Here is a 22,356-nt window from a genome sequence, read left to right as displayed (position 1 = left end):
GTTTCTACTTTGTTGATGATGATGATGATGATGGCTTATTAGCTGAATTCACAGAACACAGAATACAGTACTCAGAAAAGCATTCGATCAACGCTTTTGTATGTCATTATTTTGAAAGGGTTTAGTAGAGAGAAAAACGACGAACGGGAAATATAATTCTATGTCATCAGCATTCTATGCATCTATCTAACTATTTTTTCGCGTGCATTCGTGCCAATTTTCGGCTGTCTTCTACAAGCTGGTTTGTTCTGATGCGTCAACATTTAATTGTATTCTTTCCTGTTTACAAATTCTGAGTTTTTATGTATCGCCTGGGTGCGAACTTCTTAACCCAGTTAGGCTTTCGCATATCGCTTGTGTTAACTTTTTGGCCTACTTGGCATTCGGGTCTTGGCCCTGTTCCTGTGCCACCTTTGTTTAGTTCGCCTATTTGCATTGTCATTAATTTTTAATAGTTCTCTTTGTCGAAACTCGCGCCCTTTGCGAGTGCTTCATATATATGTGTATATATATATATCCGTGGATCCGTGGCCGATGTGTGTGACATCAGCCGTTGCAAGGCGACCACCTCCCCTTTTCAAAGAGGCTAATTAAATGTCACACCACTTAAATGTGGGTACGTCATTGCGTGGGTTGTTGTTCCTTTGTTCCTTTGGTTTTGGCTTTTATTGTTCCTCATTTAAGCTGTTGCTTTTACATGATGAAAGCCATGGTAAAGCTCTGATATCAGACTTCCTTTTCAAAACTGCTGGAACTTTGCTTCAAGGAATCCCCTGAAATTGTTATCGCAACTAAAAATTCTGACTCGCTCGCCGTAAAATATTGCATTTAATTGACAATAAAGAACTTTTGGCCAGTTCCCCATCCGCCCAGTTAAATCTGTATTTTATGCATAAGTTATTTTGCACCGCCCGAGGTATTTCCTTGTCGATCACTCGCACCCACTAGAACATTTCGAACATGTCGCCGCGAAATGCGAATTAATTTATGTATTTAAGAATTCATAGCAACAACAGTGCCAGCAGCAAATCTACACAAAACACACACTCTCGAGCACAAAGACAGTTCCCCTGCTGCCTGCTGCTTCGATGCCTCAATGCCCCAACTTGCGTATCTATATCTCTATATCTCTCTGTTTAGCTTTCGCTCATTCGATACAAGTGTTTCAGCGCTTTTCCTCGAGTGAGTGCGACGAATTTCTTGGCGGAGCGTTGATTGAGAGTTTCTTTTTGATGTCGCAAGGGGAAGCACTCTGTGTGTGCGTAAGTGGGTGGGTGGGTGTGTTGGGTGTTTGGGTGGCATGCCTGCATGCGAGTATGTAAAACATGCTGGGCAACAGGCAAAACTATTAGGCCAGTCAGTCAGTCGCACCGCTCAGCGCTCGGCGTTCAGTCGCTCTTCGAGATTCTCGGGCTTCGCATTGCCAAAATGCGACGTCGTCACCGCAAAGTCCTTATAAAGGCCATATTTTCGAAAGACAGTTCGCCATAAACGGTAGCCGAAAAGCGAAAAAAAAACAAAAAAATACATAAATAAAAGTTTCCACTGTGCGCCGGGAATTTTAAGCAACACGTGCCATGAGCTGTTTCTTCCGCTTATTTGTAAGCTGCATCGCAGTTGTAAATCGTTTGTTGTTTTCGATGACAAATTCCACTTACTGCCAATTTCTGCCAACTTTTTTCAACTTTTGCCAAGCCCAACCAGCTGACCGTTCTTTATCTTATCGCAGCAAGAACACAGAATGGAAAATTGAGCTCGCGAAGCACAATAGTTACACAATGTTATCTGCTGGATGGGCGAACTTTTCACCATGTTAGCCCAAAGCAAATTTTGGTTATAAATTTAGTTTGTGTGTGTTTGTGTTTAGTTACGTTGCTTATTTATGCAAGTGAAATTAATTTGGGGCCCTGGGTGCGCGAAACTCGCGAGTGGGAAAACAAAAATAAGCGAGTGATTCAATTCGAGCTGAACATGCAAGCGTCTAGAACGTGTTTATTTTGAAAATTACCACAAAATGATGGAGGTTTTCCCTCAACTCAACGCAAATCAACTCTGTTTGCGGCCACGCGGCGGATGAGCAATGTTGCCAGTTCAACTAACTCAACATACATAGTTTATTCAATTTCAATAGAGATTGTTTGCCTTAAAAAGTTATTGAATCAAGTGCTGCACGGGTAGAGCAACTTTTTCAATTAGCCGCCTGCTGCACAAGGGGATAATGCAATAATCGTTGCTCAAACTTTTTCATTATGCATTTGGCCTGACCATCATTGAGTTTTCCCCACCGCTTTTCCTTCCTCTTGCAGGCCAGTCCCGGCAAAATGGACGGCAATCCACTTTCGGAAATAGAAGAAATTGTCAAGACGACAACGGTAAGTGCTTCAGTCGATGATGGTGTCGAGCGCAGGACTAACCCCATCCCCCTCGAATGTTTTCTAATCTCCAGGAGCAGCACGAGTCCAACAGTCGCGTGGATGGAGGCGGAGGTGTGGAAAATGCCAGCACCAACGGCCATGGTCGATCCCACGACAACAATGATGAGGTGAGAATCCTACGACCACCATGGAGTTTGCTTCTAACTAAAGCAAACTAAATCCTTTCTCCTTTCCAGAGCCACAGCTCTGTGTCTGACAAGGCTGCAGCCCTCAAAAAGCGGCAATGCGTCTTCGCGGAGCTGATGTCCACGGAGGAGGCGTATGTCCAGGATCTGCATGAGATCGTCAATGGGTACGTATCGAGTTTGTTAGTGATTTATTCAATTTATAACTCACCTCTGAATATTTTCTTTGCAGTTACATGACGGAGATTAACAACACGAACAGTGATATACCCATGCCCGAGGACCTGAAGGGCGGCAAAATGAAGTTGGTATTCAACAATATTAAAGACATCTACGAGTGGCACAGGGAGTGAGTATACAGCACCTTTCCATCTCAAGTGAGTCACTTACTCAACAAATCCGTGCTATTTCCAGCTTCTTCCTGAGAGCCCTGCGCAACTGCCAAAAGTCGCCGGCGGACCTGGGTCCGCTCATCAAGCGCTCAGCCACCAAGTTCGCGCTGTACTACACCTATTGCAGCAACAAACCGCTGTCAGAATACATAGTCAGCGCCCATTATCAGTATTTCGATTGCATACGTCAGAAGCTGGGTCATCGTCTGGATGTAAGTCAAAACTGCCTAATTATAATTGGAATGTGTAACTTATTTCTTCCCGCCTTCCCAATTCGCAGCTGAGTAACCTGATCATCAAGCCGGTGCAGCGAATCACCAAGTACGAGCTACTCATCAAGGAGATCATCAAGGCCACCGAGGGAGCAGGCCTGTACAAGGAGGTGCCCATGCTGCAGGAGGCCTACCAGCAGATGAAGGTGGTCGTCAAGACGGTCAACGATATGATGGTGGTGCTGCGCAGCCTGCAGGACTTCGATGGGGAGATAACCGCCCAAGGCAGCCTGCTGATGCAGGGACCCATGAACTGCGTGGTGGATGCGGCACAGAAGCACCGCGAGCTGCAGGTGTTCCTCTTCCAGCAGATCATCATCTTTGCGGATATTGAGAAGACCAAGAACCAGTACGCCAGTCCCATATTCAAATACAGATCGCACATACAGGTGAGTGGAATAAAACATAGAACTTTCGAATGGGTTAACAATATCTGATTATTACTCAATCAGCTCAATCACATGCAAATGAAGGAACTGGGCGACTGCCGCTTCCAAATCAGGTCGACCGACCCCAAGATCCCGGAGATGACGATCATCTGCCAGGCGGCGTCGCAGGAGAACTACGCGGGGTGGCGCGATATGCTAAACAAGATACTGCAGCAGCAGAACGACCTGATCTTCATGCTCTCCAATCCCCTGTCAACCAAAAACAAATGAACGCCGTTGGCGTAAAAAAATTCCAAATGATAAGGCAGGAAAGCTTAACAGCAAGCAAGAACAACAAACGAAAGTATGAGAAAATGATATTGAAATGTGTTTTGGGCAAAGGTGTTCCGCCACCCAAGTGAGCATTAGCCTCGCACTTGTTTTTCCGTCTGTGCGTTTGTTTACGGATAGTTTTGCTCACTCACACCCAGAAACACTCGCATACTCAATCCTAATTTGTATGTAACTTGTAATTGTAATTTATTTATTCGTCATCAACTGCGTTTCCGTTCAGTCCACCTTTAGGTTTTAGTTTGAGTCGCCTTTCTGTTCTTTAAGTTATTGTTTTCGATTCCGGATTTGTGTGTATGAAACGCAAAGTATTATATGCTCAAGATTACCTTTGACATTGTGTGCATTTTTAACGTAATTAGACTCCATTGCTCTTAGTTTTACTTTTCCGAGTCTGATTTACTAACGATCCGCAGCCGAGAACTACTCAGAATCAAAAGCAATTTACATTTCGTTTTCGTTTCGTATTTTTATTCGCATTAAACGCAGAGTAAGAGTATAACTATTCTAGCCTTAGTTTTCGGTACATAGTTTTAGTTAAACTGCTAAATGTTAATCATAGTTTAAACTCTAGTAACTTGATTTGCTTTGCATAACTAAAGCAGAGATTCGTGTAATGGCACTCGTTCGAGTGTAACAACGTCGTGAAATAATTTAAGTTTAACTTTAGTTTTTGAATGCAATGCAAAGCGTATTTGTACTTTATGATTTACAAATAAAATATGTAAGCTTTAAACGTAATCAAAACCAGAAACAATAAGTTTTCAATTATTCTAATTTTAAACTATGCCCAAAATAAATATAATGCCTGCTCGGATGTAATTATTTTTGGTTTTCGCCTTCTTTTTACCGATTTTCAGTTATTCTGTTCAAAACAAGTTCACAACACTTGTAGGCTAAGCAGTCATAAAACACCTAAATAATAACACTTAAGCGAATCCAAACTGTATCCCTTGACAATTTTTCGAAGCATATTTCTCTTTGGTGTCTGTGCGTTTATGTTAGTTGGTAAGCAGGAGCCAGTTAGGCCAATGTACAGTGTAGCATACGAGGATAAATGCATGTGTCTCTTGCAAGCAAATTACTCAAACAGGACCAGGATTTGATTAAACGATTATATGTATAGAAGAACACGAGACGAAGTTACTAAGCGGTTGTCCACCCAAATGCTTTCAGCCCGATTTTGTCTCTTAGAAGCACCTGCACACACCGAAATGCCGAGACGCCGGCTACAGTCTGGAACATGAATATGAATGCTAGTTGCATATATCAGTGCGAGGAAAAACAATAATGATTTAGCAAAGCTAAATGTAGGAAGCAAACATGAAATGTATTTTTTTACAACAATTGTGAAACGAACCTCCGGCATATTCGTAATTAAATGTTAAAGTCGCGACGACGGATCGGATGGTTGGATCGATGGATTGATGGATCAATGGATCAAATGATCAAATGATTAAATGATCCCATGACAAGCAAACGCACAGTGAGGGGAACTCAATGGCCACAACATTTTCTACATTTTTGCACTTAACTCGTGGAGCTCTACTCAACTCACAACTCCGATCGACCGTAACATGTAACATACTGAATTCTTTTCGATTATATTATATTATATAAATGGCACTTACCGATTAACTAATTGTTGTACTTAAGCCCCTGTCGAAATTCTAGATAATTGTGGTAATTAAAGTGTGTGTTTTAGTTTATCTAATTACTCTGACTAACTATAAATATATTACTTACAACTGCGACATCATGTGTACGTCAGTGCAATGCGAACAGCATCAAGTAAACGTGTTAATCTGTGTTTTAGCCAAGTAAGCATCAGCTTTTCCCTCGGAAAACGCCCGGAGCCCGGAAAAGCCGGGCGAGGAAAGAGATCAACTTTTGACCCGGGCGCTGGCTGCAAATAAATATAAATATATCCAGAAACCACTATGCAAATTGTATGTAACCAACAAAGCATGTAATCTGAATTTAAATTTTTCAAAGTGAATAATAATAAAGCAAAAGTAGCTGAATAAACCTAACATACTCAATGGAAATGTTTTTTTAATATTGCGATGCCCCGTGATTTAAATGACCTGATTGTTTAAATTTCGTTTGATGGTATTTCATTTTGAAATCCGCGACGGTTAGATGGGATTTAAATTTGGCGCTTAGTTTAAAATGGATGGGAACCCTACAATTTTTCTCGACTGAATGGTAGTTGCGAAAGAAGAAGAAACGCGGGAAATTCAAATGTCTGAAAAAGTACGGTGGATTTAATTTATTTTTAAAAAGTCATTCCGACTTAAGCAGAGTATATTTCGATTGGTCAAAGAATGAGATTTGCATTTGTTGTAGTCAATAAAAAGCATTTTTGTTTTATTTAATTGTAATTAATTAAGTCTACTTATAAAAATGCTATCAGTTTTGAGCCAGCTGTACGCCAATTGATCTACCTTTCGCCGCCTCCGGGTCTCTTAGATGACCTAACCAATTCCCAAGTGGCTTAGACTCCCCGACGTGCCTGTCCCTCGTCGGGAATCTCGGATCCTGCGGATGCCGCGGATGCAGCCTGATGCAGTTGCTTCAGCTCGTTGTAGAGCCTCAGGGCGAGCTGCGTGTTGGGCGCCCACTGGCGTCCCGGCACTTGATGCTCCTTGGGCGGCTGGACGCACATCTTGACCAGCTTCTGGAGCGCCTTGGAGAGCCGCACGCCGCTGAGGAGGCCGGGCTGAAAGGTTCCGCCGCCCAGGAGGATGTGCTCGCAGAAGATCTGAAAGTTGTTGTTCTGCTGGATGTGCGTGCAGGTCTGCGTCTCCTCGTCGCACAATCCCCGGCAGGAGTGGAAGTGGCAGTCCTGGTGGGCGTGGCACTTGACGCCCCTGGACAAACGCTTGTCCAGTTGGCTCTCCACGTAGACGTGCTCGGCACTTTGGTACTTCAGCCTGCGCTCAGAGGCGGTGCCGAAGCGATTCACCTGCATCTTGCACATCTTCAGGGGCTCCGGCTTCATTTCGTCCAGGCGGAAAATGTACTCCATAATATTGAGGGCGTGCTTCAGCCGCTGCACGCGATTGGAGGCCCTGTGGAGTTATAAGATACATATATTCTGAGCTTGTAATTTGCGATAGAGCTGAGAACCCACAGATACTGCATTATGCTGGGGTTGGACTGCACAATCTGCAGTCCCTCAGTGGCGTAGTAGGGTCCACAGGAACCCAGCACTGCCGGAAATATGGACTCCTCGTCGAAGAGCTTGCCCATCATGTAGTTGTTGTCCTTGAACAGCCTCCAGAAACTGACCATCTGCTGCGAGTTATCATCGGCTATTTCCTGGTTGACTAAAGCGCGTATCTGAAAATTTTCATATGAAGATCTCTACGTTTATCAGTTACTCCATGTAATTACCATATTATCATCCAGGGTGACATTGTACGCCAAGATGATGTGCAGCTTCACGATCTCGTGGAACTCCTCGAGCTTGGGGTATATCGACTCCCCCTTGTTGTTGGTCCAGCTCAGCTCGTCATCGTTGTGCCGGGCCAGCTAAGTGAATGGGAAAAGGAAAACTCGTAGTCTTGGCAACTAGGAAACCGCGACCTACCTTCACCGCATACAAATCGCCGTTCTTTTCGGCCGTAAAGAGGATAGTTTTCATATCATTTAGTGGACACTGAAAGTTGTCGAAGGAAGATTGGGGACCACAAAGTTCCTCACACAGAGAGCCGCTGTACTCATGCTTTTCGAATTTCTGGCACTATTTAATAAAGGATTTTATTGAAATATTTGTTACAGCGTTGGAAATAGTTGTGGTTAAGTTACCATTAAGTTGAGGCTCCGATGGGACATCAACTTGAAGCAGAACTTGAGGTTGAGGAAGGCGTAGCTGAAAATGCCCACCGCCAGCAGGACCGCAATTAGAACCGTGCGCTGCATTCCGAACCGAATTTTCCGACGCAGGGCGGTCAACATTTTAAAAGGCAGAGATTTCCATTTTGAACCAACTCGCTTACACACCCCATCGAAGGTACGGGTATATACCCTTAAAGCCCAGAATTGTCAGCCAAAACTGACACATCCTTGACATGCGCACTCGAATCCTGTTTATCGATGAGTATCGCAATCAGTGCTGCCCATGTATCCTTTCTTTTCAAATACAGATACGCCAGAAACAGATTCTCCTGAAATTGTCTTAAAAATGATTTCCTTTCAGACACACATTTTTTCCACTCTTTGCCCAAAATAAAGTCAGGTTTGTATTTTGAAATTATTACTTAACGTATAATTCTTTATTTATACTCTCAGCTAAATTGAGCAATTTACTTTACTTAATTCATCAATTTTTATTTGTATTTTTAATAAGTTGTCTTTTAATTTCATTCAAGTGTTTAGAGTTTCCGTTTTGCTTTTGCTTCTGGTTTCTTTGCTCTGCCTTACTAAAAATTATTTAAATTCAGAATCATATACCTAGGTTCAAGTTTATTGTTGTATATTAATAATATAATTATTATTCCGCGTTACACCCTCTGCACCGCATATTCTCAGTGTGTCGGAACACGAATCTGTCTGTCAAGTCTGTAAAGTCTGTGAAGTCTGTATAGTTTGAGTGTTTTTCTTCTGGGCCTGGCTAATATTCACCTTTGCGTGTATTTATATACTTAAGATAACCGTTCTGTATGCACAATTTTAACTAGTTATGTACACAACTATATGTGGCTATGACAAATGCTAGAACATATCCGAACCACCAACTAAAGTACAAACAGGTAAAAAAAGTCGCTAGGGTATAATGCCATTGTTAATTGTGTTAATTCAGCTATATTTCTCAATCGGCATCTCACTACTTCTTGCAGCTGGCCTCAACTTCTGTTCTTTTGTGTGTGATTATCGTGGCCCGAAAATCGGTCCTTCGGGTTAATTGGTAAGTGTGTGTCCTTGCTACGTGAACTTTAAGGGGATTTGCCGCGGTTCTAGCTGTTTCCCATAGTAGTTTTCCTATTAGCGGATAATTTCTCTAACTCGGTCCGTTGTTTTGGGGATGCATTTTGGGGGCTAATTGTTTCGGCAGATCAGAATCTGTTATTTACAGTTCGAATAGTGCACACAACTTAAGACCAGTCCGTTTCCGTTTCCGGTGCCCAGTTCTCGCACCTTAACGCCATTTTGAGGTGCCTGTTTAATTCTTCGTTTTTCGTTTTGGTTTTATATACTTGATTTAACTTTACGCAATGTTAACATTCTGTCTTTTGATTTTGTTACAAAATCGCACGGCCGCGTGGCATTTGAATTTTTTGTTGGTTTTTTTTTTCGGTTTCGTAGCTCCGTTTAACTCATTATTGTTTTTCTTAGTTCATTAAAATAATGTAAAAAATCTGCAAATTGCATGCTCCTCGTTAATTAATGTGCCTTTAAAAAATGTCTATGATTTCTCTATATGTATTCATTCTTATATTTACAGCAGTTTTCATTTTCGATTTGGTTTCGCGAACTTGATCCTCTAGTGTTTTTCGTTTGAGTCTCGCAGTGGATCGTGTTCTTGTTGTTCATTTATTTAAAACCTTTGTTTTTGGCAGTGCATTTATATTTATTATTTTCGGTTCACTAATTCATAATGATTCGCCACGGCTAAAGACTACAAATAAAGTTCATTTAGTAGTTACTCGTAAATTAGGTTATTAATTAATCAACAGCAGTTATTTACAATTTTCTCAGTTTTCTCGGTTTTCTCGGTTTTCTCCGTTTTCTTTGTTCTCACGCAAGGTACGTCTGATTCAACGGCCATTAAAATAAGTTGGAGTGCTTAGTTTACAATTAGATGTTTAAGTTATTTTTGAGAGCAACTGAATCTACGAGAGATACGACTAGAAAGTATAATTGGAAGACAGTTGTTGGGGATAATACACTTGAAACGAATCGCGGAGAAATCGAAAAAAGATTGTGGGTCTCTGGGTGAAACGCAAACGTATTTAATCGTATTTAATCCTTGAGCAAAACGGCTTATTGCTTTATTACAAAAATCGCAAGCAGTCCCTGAAAAAACGCGCATATCAAATAAATGCTAACAAAACTCTCACTTTTTTCTGTGTAATCTTAACACTCGTTTTTGTAACATTAAACTTGTTGTCCTTAGTGTGCCAAACTACAGTTGCTGTTCTTTTCTTGCTGTTTTGTTTGTTAATTAATGGTTAATTTCTTTATTTAGTTGCAGTTGCGTTTGCATTTGCTGTTGCTGAAACTCTAAATCTTGTGGCGCTGCTTCGATCTGATCTACCTGATCTATCTGATCCTTTTCATCCATCTGATCCTTATAGCTAGCTTTAACTGGTATGTTAGATTGGTTGTCTATCATCTAGGCTTGAGTAGGTGTGCATTATTATTTCCATTTGCCTTGGCTCTTAACTATGTATATGGGTTTAGTCAATTTAAATATGCAAATTCAAAACCTTCGCTTAATGTTTAAGTTGAATATACAAATGCCCTCCTCTGATACCGCTTGTATTTATTATGTATACGCACTGTTAGCTTAAGTATTTCTTTCTTTTCATTATTTAAAATAGTCGTTGTTCATCTTCCACTTTCTCATGTGTTTGCAGCTGATGTGATTCGTGTGTGTGGCTGGTGCATTGGGGCGAGTGAATTTCTGGGAGGTACAAGTATTTACAAGTGCTCCAAGATTCCTTGGAGAACTCCATAAAATGTTTCACTTCAAATTGTACGGATAACCACCCATATAACTTCAAGAGAACCACCCTAGTAAATCCACCCTTTCCATAGTGCATCATGTGTCTGATCTGACTGATCTGTCTCGCTTTAAACAGAGTTTTGGCTTAGCAAAAATTAACTTTAATTCTCTTAACTTTTTGGCAGTGTAAAAATTGTAATTAAATGTAAGTATGGTACTCGATCGGCCGAACAACACCGCTGCTTCCTCGGCTTGTCCTATTGCTTGTCCAGTCGCCACATGATTAGTCTTCGTCCAGGCTCTGCGATCGCCGCTTCGAGACCACCAGGTATTTGCGGCCAAAGTAGGGTGAATCTAGGGGAGGATGCAGGATTCAGGATGCAGTGAGTCCATGATCGCCACCGCTCACTTCTTGCGCAGGAAATCGGTGTACTTGCGTGCTCGCTTGCGCACTCGCTTCAAGGCCGATCCCAACCGGAACTGGTCGTCGGTTAGATCGTAGGCGGGGTGGTTGAGCAGGTGGTGCACGTGGTGGCCGTGGGTGTGCGTGTGGGCGTGGCTGTGGTGCGATTGTGAGTGCGGTGAGTTGGCGTGATGGTAGTGGTGCATCTGGACAAAGTCATCGCCGGCGGGATTCACGGACCCCGACAGCGGGGAACCCGGCGACATGGGCTGGGCAGCCAGCAAGTTGTGCTCGGAGGCGGCGTCAAAGGACTCGAAGTGGTGCAGCTGCTGGTGGTGCGTCAGTGGTTGCGGCGATGGCAGCGACGAGGAGTGCTCGCTGGTGGTGGAGGCGCCACCACCGCCTGCAGCGCCCTCCAGGCCGCCAAACTCCTTGGGCAGTTCGTCTATGCCCAGGGACTTCTCGAAGTGCGAGTTGCCCGACATGTTCGTGTAATCGTAACTGGGATAGGTGTACGGCAGGTAGCCCGCATGGTGACCCACCTCACAACCCACCTCGGAACCACCAGCCGCACCGCTTCTGTTGTTGATGAACTTCACCTCGTTGGCATTCCGCTCCAGGCTGCTGCTGAACACGATGTTTATGTTGTTCGAGCTCGTGGACAAGTTGATATTCGTGGGCGAGAGCTGCTCCGTGGCACTCTGATTCAGGTTCGTCTCCTTCGAGTTGGCCCTGTAGTTCTGGAAACACTCGGCAGCATCGCTGGACGCGGTGTTTGTGGTATTGGTGTTATTGTTGTTCGCATTGACTTGACCCTGCTGGAAATTGTTCTTGTACTGAAACTCCAGGGCGTTCGAGGGCTGAAAGGGATAGTTCTTGGAGTTGTTCAGAATGTCACTGGCTGTGGTATCGCCCTTGGACAGATACTGATGGATGTCCTCGCTGGTGATCTGCAGGTCCTGATCCAAGTAGCTGTTGCACTGTATGTAGTTGTAATTGTTGCTGCAGCAGTTGTTGTACGCCTCGCCGGCATCCTGGTGGAACATCACCGTGGTGGTGGCCTCATCCTCGAACTCACAATGGTAGCTGCCACTGCCCTTGCTGCCCCGACTTCCCTTGCTGCCCCGCCGCTTCCTAGCCGCCGCTGCCGAAGTGCTGGGCCCCTCGTCGTAAACGGAGGTGCTGGTGGTGATCTTGCGGCACGGCTTCTTTTCCGGCTCCGGCTCCGGCACTTGCCACGCGTCCAGCTTGTCCTCCTCCTGCTCCCGCTCAGCACCTCCGCCGACTGCGCCCTCCATTTCGGAGGGCGATCGACCATCGGCCAGGAAGCTCCAGCGAATCGGCGACGGGGAGCAGGCGTACTCCGGCAGCTCGCTGCTGCCCAGTGCGCCCTTCGAGCTCTGACGCTCCAGTGTGGAGCCCTCGGGCGCCATGCTCTTGACCCGGTCGAAGATCGAGGTCAGCGAACCCAGTTGGCTATTCGGGCGACTGGCATTGAGGCCCCTCAGCGATATGGAAGTGTAGCTGGGGTGTCGGTGCTCGGGCAGCAGGCTCCGCTGACTGCGGTGGTGCTTACGCACCAGGGCCGAGGCAGACTTGATGGAGTTGTTGCGACTCAACGATGACCTGGAGCCGTACAGACTCGTCGAGTCCGTCTGGTAGCAGTAGTCCGAGCTGGTGCAACAGCTGCTCGGGCGTCGGGATGAGCCGTAGAGGTCCTCGGCGAAGCACTGGGCCAGTTCGGTGCGGGAGGAGCTGTTGGTGGCAGTGGTGTTGCAGCAGGTGCGTCTAACCATAATCTCCTGCACCTCCCGATCCGAGCAGGCGGGGTCCTGGCACACGTTCGTGGTGGATATGTCCGTGACGGAGCGGTGCCGGCGACTGGTGCAGATCGATGGACGCACCACCGAGTGGTTGGCGGAGCTCTGGTGGGCACCCGGCAGACTGCCGCTGCCTTGGCGACGACTCCGGCGACTGTGGCGAGTGTGGTGCGAGTGGTGGTGGTGCGAGTGCGGCGAGGTGTGGCGACTGTGGTGCGGACTGTGGCTGTGCTTGCGCTGCTGGCAGTGGTGCAATGGCGGTGGTGGCTGGTGCTGCTGCTGATGTACTGGTGGTGCTGGCTGCTGTGGCGGTGCTTGCGAGGAATTGGCCTGATCACATACGACTTCCTTCTCATAGCTACAGTGTACGTATTCGTGTGTGGCATAGCGGGACTGATGCTGCTGTTGGTGGTGCCCCTGCTGCCCCTGTTGCTGCTGCTGCTGCTGCTGCTGCTGATGCGACTGATGCGACTGATGCAGCTCCTCAGCGCGACTCGTGGAACGAACACTGGCAGAGTCAGGAGGCGAGGCGCTCCTCAGTCAAGGCCCGCTGCTCGGGCAGACAGGTGGAGGCTGACGAGGGTGATGGGGCGCAGAGGCAGCGCTCCGGCCCTGGTGTGTACTTCGGCCGCCTTCTAAAAATCGCTCGGATGCAGCTGCCCAGCAAAAGGCGGTGAGGAAACGCAAACGGAAACGGAAACGGAAACGGAAACAGAAACACAGGTCGAGAATACGAAAAAGCAATTAATACGGCGGGCCAAATTGTGCGCTTCTCAGCTTCGTTCATCGTTAGCAGTTCATTTAGTTTATGGACGGGCTTTTTTTCTTTCGGGCGTTCTTAGCTGCGATGCATTCACTACTGCTGCTAATTAATAAAGTGCATGCAAAAAGTCCATGCCAATAATACGCATGCAATTTGAGAATTGGAGCAGGGCAACAAAAACGCTTGCAATCGCTTGCAAACACATCATGCACAGTCTGTACTCGTTTATGACCAACAAAACACATCCTTGACATGGCGATGGTGATGTCGACAGGGCTGGTTGATTGATGGACTGATAGATTGGTTAATTAATTTACTCAAATGATTTTCATTTTGCCTTTTTTTGTGCGGCTGCGGCAATAATAGTTGCAATAAATAATAGTTCACCTTGCTACAGAAGTAAAACTAAAACTAAAAACTATACATTTCACCGCAGCTGCAATTCATTTAATTATGGCCAATTAGATTTTTAGGCTAACACGTTGAAGGCATGAAAAATAATGATTACGGATTAATTGACTGGCATTTAAATAATAAATGATTTGTGAATGGAGAAGTCAGAAGGTTTGAATGACATGTGTTTATTTTCAGTCGCATTATTGGCACTTTTCTTTCTGATCCTTGAGCGAGTGGGTGAGTTGGGTATTTGGTGTGTGGTGTGTGGTGTTTGGTGTTCGGTTTTCAGAGAGTGGTGCGACTTTTCATTACTTAGCCAATCGGTTCGCTCCTCTTTTTGTCTCTAAAATAGTTGGTCCCAAGATCAGTGGCTTTCCCTTCACTTGCGTACTATAAAGGAACGAAAGGAAAACAATGTAAGCTACGGTTCATCAGTTCCGAACTGTCGGTGGTTCGTTTCAGCGCTTCAGCTTGAGCCTTAGCCTATTTGGATATATACGTCTATATGTTTGGTGGCTATATATATGGCTTAGATTCGACTGGGTGCATTTGGTTTTGGGCATTTTCGTGTAAATGCTTTCGTGATTGGCTGAGTGGCTGAGTGGCTGCGTGGTGACTCAGTGGGTCAGTGGCTCAGCTGGGTTGTGGTGGCTTATTATTAGCGGTGGTGCTGGGTCAACCTACATGACATCCTTCCGTGCGCCGAGTGCCGGCGGAAACTGTAGTCGTCGACCTCGTCGTAGTGGCACTTCCGCGCCACCTGCGGCGTCTGCAGATTGGTGCCGTAGTTCGTGTAGCAATGGCCACCCGATCCGGAAGCGGATCCGAGGACTCCGCCGGGACCATAGCTGCTCGATCCGGGACCCAGCAGATTGGTGCTATCGCTCAGCGGATAGGGACCCATGCCTTCAACCGTCAGGGAAAACGAGGTCGTACCAAACACTTGATTATTACAATGCACGGCAAAGGGATTTCTCGGTTTGTTTTTTTTTTTTTTGTTTTTCATTTTTGATTTTCAATTATCGATTGAGTTTTGGTTTTCATTTCATGCAAGATCAGATAGGCGCCAATATTGGTAGTTGTTGTCGAGTCGAGTTGGTTACATACAATAGTTGAGTGTTGGTTGTGTGTTAGAGGTCCAGTTGATGGTTGATTTTGATCGATTGATTGATAGGGTTCCAATGTTTAAAATTGTTTGATCCGAAAAAAACACAATTCATAAATCCGAATGGAAATAAACAATGCAAGATAGTTAATTTATTCAGACGGACGCGAGCATCGCATCAGATTTTAGTTACAGATTAGAAGTAGAAGAGAGTAGTACAGATCGAATTTCTACAATAACAAGCAACTAAGTTAATAGGACATTCCAAATAATACAAGTACTTCAGAGTTACTAGGCAAACGATAAGAGTCGCAAATTCATAGATACACACACACTTAGATTAATGAGTGGAGATGATGGAGTTTGGAGAAAGGGATTTTGAATGGATCGGGGAAATGCAGAATTTTTTGTTGTGGTAAACTAACGAAACATCTATTGTCTAATTGCTCGAAAAGGTGTGTTTGTCAACATCCAAATTTCATGTTTCCCTGTCACCCAAAAAAACAATGTTTTAAAATCCCTACAGATTTTAGACGCATTTTCGGTTGTGTCAAACAAAAAATTAATTATGCGACGCGTTAGGCAAGTTTGGTTCGTGAGGCAATTTACATAGGTACAGTTTGTTCGGCTTAAACAGTTAACAGTTAACGAGTAAATTCAAAATTAGGGTCTTTTATGTTTACCTACAGGACATTTACTGGCTTGTGTGTTGTGTGTGTGTTTGTCTCACAACCTGTGTGTTTGGATATGCAAATATTGGGTGTGTGGTTCGAGCAATTTGCACAACAAATAACGAGGAAATTAAAAACTCAAACGGAAACTGGAAGTGAAACTGAAACGCAATCGAGGTGTGGTTGTGGTTTCAGGATTTCAGAACGGGAAGGATTCCGATGATTCGGAGGACTCGGATTCGGATTCAGGTTCGGATTGGGGTTCGGAATCGGGTTCGGATTCGGATTCGGGTATTTGGGGTGCAACGCCGGCGTGTTTTGGATTCTTACGTGAGTCATGTTGGGTCTTCTCCTCGGATACCATCAAGGCGGCATGCTCGATGCCAGAATTCATACTTTGTGGCTCCAAGCTATTTGTGCAGTTTAGCATACTCCTGAAATTCGCACACTCTACGATTATGTTTTAAGTGTAAACGTATTTGGTAAATTTAATTTCTTTGCAACTAATGAAAGCAATTTCGAGAGTTTTGTCGGGTTCTGTTGGCTGTTTCATTGAAGTCGAGAGAGACACCGAAATGGTTCTCGCTGGAGGATTCTGTAGTTAGTGTACTGTAGCTATGGGCTGCTTGGAAGTTATTAGGCGCGGCTTAAAAATCATAGATGAAATCAAACGAAAGCAAATAAAAATGGTAATAAAATAACATTTATTTGAAATCAAACATATAACGTGAAATTAAATTAAACTAGCACTAGTACTAATTGAAATATGGCTCCCACGTCCTCCGCCCCGGAATCTTCCAGGAATTGCTATGAGTGAAGTTGGTGATTGAAGTTTATAAGTTATTTGAAAGGACTGGACGGGCGGTCACTGGTGGGTGTCACACTGGTTCTGGGTTCTATCTGGGGGTAGCTTTCCTAGCGGAGCTTCACTGTGCCTTGGCATGCACGCTACCCTTCTCGTCGGCCTCGTTCTGCGACAACTCAAAGTCCGCGGTGGTGCAACTGTTTCCGTTGGCATTATCCTCGCTATATGGTCAAAGATCGGGCAACAAAATCAGTGTGCATGTGGTGTGGCAGTGTGTGAGTGGGGCTTTTGTGGAATGTATGGATAGACCACTGTAAACCAACCAATTTATTTTTTATAATTTGATAATGAGCGATGGGGGGAAACGGGGCGCAATGATAGCGATTCTGATACGTCGGATAACGTGATGGGGGGCAGAAAGAGATGAGATGCGGCTCTTAATAGTAGTAAGTATAGGTAACGGCTTAGCTATGCATAGAGAGAGTTGGAGAGTAGAGTATTAAAGTTGATATTTAATATTGGGTATTTATATAGTTGGCTATTATGAGTCTTATTTAGTTTGCTTTACGGCAGCCAGTTTATGGTTTGTAGTTGTAGTAACAAAGTAACGAGTTGTAACAAAGTACAGGCAAAGTTAAGCAAACATGCCGAAAAATTCATAGAAACTTTTGAGCGCAGGAATCCACAATTTCAATTCAATTCAATTCGATTCGGTTAACTTTCGTTTTAGTATTTTTAGTTCGGTTAAAATGGTACATAAAGTGGCTAAATAAAGTACAGCAATACGAGCTACAAATTTAAGGTGGAACTTTGGAGAGCGAAACGCATCGGATCTAATATTTGATTTTGATTTTGGGGGGACTTTTAGATACGGAGCTTAAGAGTCTGATCGATCGTCCTCGGTGGCTTCATGCAACTTACCCGTACAGTCTACTATCTCGAAAGGTCCTTGGAGGAATACATGGAATGTATTTCAAGTCAGAGGGTTATTTTCGAACTTATGGTGCTTGGTAAAACAAAAGGGAACCAAAATTTCAAAACGAAAAGAAATGAAAACTTCTGAACCCTGAACCGATCCTAGGCAGGCGGTTCACTGGCTCAGTTTGTTTATGCAAACCGCATAATAAACTTCCAAGTAATGGTAATCGAGGGCATAGTACAAAGATTCTGTATTGTATTTTATAGTTTTTGGTTCACATTTCTTGTGTCGGGTAAGAAAGTTGAGTTGAAGTTATGAGCTGAATAACTATTCGACATATTGCCATGATTTGTGTGCAGAATTTGAGCGAAGAATGAGCTAGTGCAAGGACACATACCTGCCATTGTTGTGCCGGAAGAGGGCCAGGATCTCCTCGAACGTCTTGTTCTTCGTCTCGGGCACCTTCTTGTAGGTGAATATCCAGAAGATGGCCAGGAACACGCTGAACGGCAAGAACGTGTAGTTCTCCAGGGCAGTCTGAAGAAGAAGAATAAAAACTTAAGTGTACCGCGAAACCACACCCAAATACGACGAGCATTATGCCGGCCACTCACCTTCATGCTGGGGAAACCAATGCCGACCACAAAGTTGGCCATCCAGTTGACCAGCACCGCGATAGCCATGGCACTGGGCCGGGGTCCCTGGGAGAAGAGCTCCGCGGTGATCATCCAGGGTATCGATCCGGGTCCCACCGCAAAGAAGACGACGAAGCCGAGGGTGGCCACCACAGAGAGGTAGGACATCCAGTCAATCATTTCCTGCACATAACCAAAGAACTCCTATACAAAATGCATAGTACTCGCATTCTCGATGTAGGCTTTTCCTCTACTCGCGCTTAACGAACTGTCTTCGAAATAATACGAATGAATATAAGACACAACCCCCCGATAAGCCTGCTCTCTTTTATGCATGAGTTGGTTAGAGTATCGAAAGTAGAAAGTATTAAGATAGATAAGAACTGGAGTTGGCTGGTCTCGTTTTCTTGGTTCTCAAAGAGTTGACCGCTGAACTGCCGCTCGAGTCTTTGTGGGTCTGAGAATGCTTAGGAATGCTTAGTTGTACGTAAAGTTAGCTATATCTTACACAATTACCAAACAAAGAGTTTAAAACCAATAAATTATGGCTTGAGGTCACATTGAGTGTTTTGGTTTCTGTGTGAGAGTTTCGTGTGTGGGAGGTGGTGACACCTCTAAAGCGAGTTCAGCGCGGTGCTCTGCTCTATTTTTTCCTCCATTTTGGGGGAGCTGGTGGAACTGGTGCCCGGAAAACTTTTGCTGAGTTGTGTGTTTTGCTTGGTTTTGCTTTTGGTCGAAACTTTTGCTTGCCTTTGAAACTGTGTGGATTGCCTCTAGCGGAAAACAAAGCGTATAAATCATAAACAGAACGAATTCGTCAACCGATTTCGAGTGAGTGTTTTGTGGGGCGAAAGCCTGCCAAGTCGAGAATAGCTCTAATTAGGGGCGGGACAGTTGCGCCAGCGGCTGGCCAGGATATCTCAAATCAGGAACTTGTCTTTCAATGCTTGACACAACCAAAAACAAGTGCCTGATTATTTACTAAATGCAGGTCCAGCTGGCAGGCGCAACAACTTAGCCTAGGCAACTGAAAAAGTAAATATATCTATTGGCAAGCCACGTGCAAACAGTGTATACAAACTATGAAAGCCGTAAAGCAAAAATGCAAAAAATCATAACTAACACATAAGCATTCCAAAGCTAATCATGCATGTGCCACCATCTGCGAAAACATATTTTCAAATCGCAGATGGAGGACGTAATTAATAACTAAAGCGACCAGGTTTTGGCCCATAAATTAAACACACATACGTCTATGACTTAAATGCAATACATCAACGTAAGCACGGAAAAAACTGAAAAAAAGCTACGTTTAATGGCTGGGCGAGAGTCATAAATCTAACTTGTTATAAATTCAAATATATCTCACATCAATAATTTATAGATATACGCGCGGGACAACTGTCATGCTCTTACGTGTGTGTTGGTGAGTGTTTTTGTTTTATGTTCGGGTTTTTCATGTTTTTGGGGGCTCGAAGGGGTAAAACACAACTTCATGCATAAAGTATATCAATGTTAAAATATTTATAAACTCGTTTGGAGTAACTGGAAAATGGGATATGGGACATGGGCCAAGTTCTGGCGTTTCTAGGAGTTCACTAAACGGGCGGGAGATAAACAAATGCAAACCCAAAGTGGCAGGCATTTTTGCATTCACATTCGCAGGCATTACGCTACAGGAGCAAGAGCAGGACTCGAGCATCCTGGACACCCCTATACTTGCCTTGATCAGGAACGAAATGGTGATGAAGATGGAGAAGATGAACATTCCGCCCAGGCCATAGAGATGCAGGGTGCGGCGACCCGTGCGATCCATCAGCGGAATGGACACGAGCGTCATAACAACCTGTGCAAGAATGGTACATTATAGTTAGCCTTATAGTTATTCTTGAAATCGAATCACTAAATAAATCACACAATAAAAAAAAAATTGTTTGTTGTGTCACAGGAGTCACTTGAAGTGTCTACAAGTACACAGCTATATGTGAAAAACCTGATCCTTTACAGAGATCCTTTTTCGTTGCATACTTTTAGGGCGACTTACCATTATGGCGCCGATGCCTATCGTGGCGAACTTGGCGCTCTCCTCAGTCAATCCCGAGCTCATGAAGAGCGACGTGGAGTAGTAGAAGACGGCGTTGATGCCGCTGAACTGCTGGCTCAGCTGCATCACGATGCCGATGATGAGCGGAGGGCGCAGGGTGGGCGAGCATATCAGCTCCATGGTCGATATGTGGCTCTCGGACTGCTGGGCCCGCTCCTCGGCCCGCATCTCCTCGATGTCCTCCTCCACGGACCCAGAGGCTCGCAACCGGCGCAGTGCTGCAGATGCAGTGGTTAAAAGGTATAACTCTAAGTTGAATGATCACAAGCGGATGGTACCTTTGCGCGCCTCCTCCTCCCACTGCTTGGTGATGAGCAGATAGCGAGGCGACTCCGGGCAGACGGGCAGCAGGATGAGTTGCAGGATCGCCGGGCAGATGGCCAGGCCCAGGAGGATGGGCCAGCCCTCGTTGGTGCCGAGGATCTGCTCGATGCCCAGCACTTGGGATAATAGTAAACCTACGGTCACAGCCAATTGATTAACAGTTCCTAAGCCACCGCGCAGATTCAGTGGCGCTATCTCCGAGATGTACATGGGCACCAGCGACGTGTTCAGGCCTTTAAATCATCAGTGCACACCCATTAATACATTTTATGATTATATGTAGTGCAAGGCAAACACTCACCGCAATTAACACCAATTATAAATCGGCCAAGGAATAACATTTCATAGGAATGACTAACTTTGGTAAATCCCATCAAACAGGCGCCGGCAATGCCGAGCACATTGTTCAACAGTAGCCCGCCTTTTCTGCAATGCCAATCGAATAAATCATATCAAGTATTTAGCAATGATATTCATTTAATATTTCCTAACTAAGTATAAGTTGATTGAAATTACCTGCCAAAGCGGTTGGCCATCCAGCCGCCGCTGAAACCGCCTAGCATGCCGCCGATGGCGAAAATGGACACCGCCACGGAGTAGAGCTGCTGGATGAACTCCTCGCTGATGTCCTCGCCGTAGCGGTCCTTGTACACGTCCTTCATGAAGTTCTCGATGTTCTTCTCGGGCGCATTGATGACGCCGGTGTTGTAGCCGAACTGCAGCATGCCCAGCACCGCCGAGAATATCGAGTAGGTGAGGAAGAAGGTGAGACCCTGCAAGTTTCGATTTGGAATACCATTAGTGGTGAACAATTCTGCGGGGGGAGCGGGGGCGGGACGGTGGGGGATTCGGTGGGGGGATGTGCGGGCGGGTCCATCAAACGCATTGCAAACGAGTGTGCGTCAAGGAAACCAAAGCTTTCTCTTTGGATAAGGCCAATTTTCTAATTGAAACTGAGTCGTAAAGAAACCATAAGATACCTTCTGATGGATGAAAGTGTTCGGATGTTGGAAACCATATCGAAAATCAATGAAATCAAACAAAATAATAATAGTTTTATTAACATTTTCGCATTTATTTATTTGATTTGGCTACGAAACTTATAAGAATAAATAATAAAAAACTAATTAGATAGCTAATATTTGAGATACGTTGATGAAGAAGCCGTCTGTACGTGTGCAGTACACTCAAACAAATCTTTGTGTCACCTTTAAGGACTGAAATTTGTGCCATTTTGGGTGGTTAATCCAATTTTCAAAATGTTATAGGTTGCGAGTGAAAATTTGTTTGAGTGTGGACAGAAACTGAGGCCAATCCGCAGAGCATTTGCATCTGTCCGTCATGGTGGCAGTTTCTGTGGTGTTCAGTGGGTTCAGTGGGTACAGTGGGTTCAGTGGTTCAGTGTGGCTGGGTGGATGGATGTTTGGGTGGTTCTGGTTGGTTCTGGGTGGTTTTTGGTCGTGGTGTGGTGGTTGTCTGGCTCTGGGTTGTTGGTTATTGGTTGGTTGTTGGTAGTTGGTTCTTGGTGTTTCGGTTTGTACATGAATAGAGAAATGAAATTCAAGTATTTAATTACACAACATGGCAAATAATTTAAGCTACAAACTTGTTCTAAAAGTCTTAGCTTCCGTCTGTGCGTGTGCTCCTCCAGTCGATCGACGTACTCGCGCAGCTCCTCGATCTCCTCCTTCACCTGCTGCACGGTGTCCAGTTCGTGCTTGATCGCCACCATGTCGCGCTTCACCTGGTTTTTAGTGCAACAAATTCATTTTAAGGTATTCATCTCAAATCCTGC

The 22,356-nt window shown here is 44.7% G+C and overlaps 4 protein-coding genes across 7 annotated transcripts in view; 1 reads left to right on the top strand and 3 right to left on the bottom strand.

Moving 5' to 3' along the window:
• The window catches only part of LOC6532304 (triple functional domain protein), a 39,607-nt gene extending 33,622 nt beyond the window's left edge, over positions 1-5,985 (top strand). For 3 of the 4 annotated variants that reach the window (XM_015193790.2, XM_015193787.3, XM_015193788.3), the window contains 7 exons: positions 2,307-2,372; positions 2,447-2,542; positions 2,612-2,727; positions 2,793-2,909; positions 2,975-3,164; positions 3,233-3,613; positions 3,677-5,985. In XM_015193790.2, coding sequence (XP_015049276.1) covers positions 2,307-2,372; positions 2,447-2,542; positions 2,612-2,727; positions 2,793-2,909; positions 2,975-3,164; positions 3,233-3,613; positions 3,677-3,883 — 1,173 coding nt within the window. In that variant the 3' untranslated portion in view covers positions 3,884-5,985. Of the gene's footprint in view, positions 1-1,562; positions 1,602-2,306; positions 2,373-2,446; positions 2,543-2,611; positions 2,728-2,792; positions 2,910-2,974; positions 3,165-3,232; positions 3,614-3,676 lie in introns of those variants that run through there. The other variant, XM_015193789.2, reaches the window with a different exon arrangement.
• A 297-nt stretch (positions 5,986-6,282) lies between these two features.
• Positions 6,283-7,987, bottom strand: LOC6532303 (divergent protein kinase domain 1C). The gene is made up of 5 exons (XM_002093027.4): positions 7,757-7,987; positions 7,539-7,691; positions 7,343-7,480; positions 7,080-7,288; positions 6,283-7,017 (listed from the first exon to the last, which is right to left on the bottom strand). Exons 1-5 carry the CDS (start codon positions 7,904-7,906, stop codon positions 6,441-6,443), a joined length of 1,227 nt encoding a protein of 408 aa, XP_002093063.1. The 5' UTR covers positions 7,907-7,987; the 3' UTR covers positions 6,283-6,440.
• A 200-nt stretch (positions 7,988-8,187) lies between these two features.
• Positions 8,188-22,356, bottom strand: part of LOC6532301 (glucose transporter type 1) — a 34,799-nt gene continuing 20,630 nt past the window's right edge. Inside the window, 10 exon segments of the mRNA XM_039374823.1 lie at positions 8,188-13,495; positions 16,105-16,208; positions 17,896-18,035; positions 18,113-18,316; positions 19,857-19,979; positions 20,178-20,455; positions 20,516-20,794; positions 20,863-20,987; positions 21,078-21,334; positions 22,138-22,305. Of these exon segments, the coding sequence (XP_039230757.1) occupies positions 11,022-13,495; positions 16,105-16,208; positions 17,896-18,035; positions 18,113-18,316; positions 19,857-19,979; positions 20,178-20,455; positions 20,516-20,794; positions 20,863-20,987; positions 21,078-21,334; positions 22,138-22,305 (4,152 nt within the window). The 3' untranslated portion in view covers positions 8,188-11,021.
• LOC120321611 (glucose transporter type 1-like) lies at positions 14,198-16,097 on the bottom strand. The gene has a single exon (XM_039374824.1). The coding sequence runs from the start codon at positions 15,002-15,004 to the stop codon at positions 14,657-14,659; it is 348 nt and encodes a 115-aa protein (XP_039230758.1). The 5' UTR covers positions 15,005-16,097; the 3' UTR covers positions 14,198-14,656.

This window comes from Drosophila yakuba, chromosome 3L (genome assembly GCF_016746365.2).
Source record: "Drosophila yakuba strain Tai18E2 chromosome 3L, Prin_Dyak_Tai18E2_2.1, whole genome shotgun sequence".
Classification (NCBI taxonomy): Eukaryota; Metazoa; Arthropoda; class Insecta; order Diptera; family Drosophilidae; genus Drosophila; species Drosophila yakuba.
The sequence above is the reverse complement of the archived record's forward strand: the minus strand, read 5'-3'. Positions and strand labels throughout refer to the sequence as shown.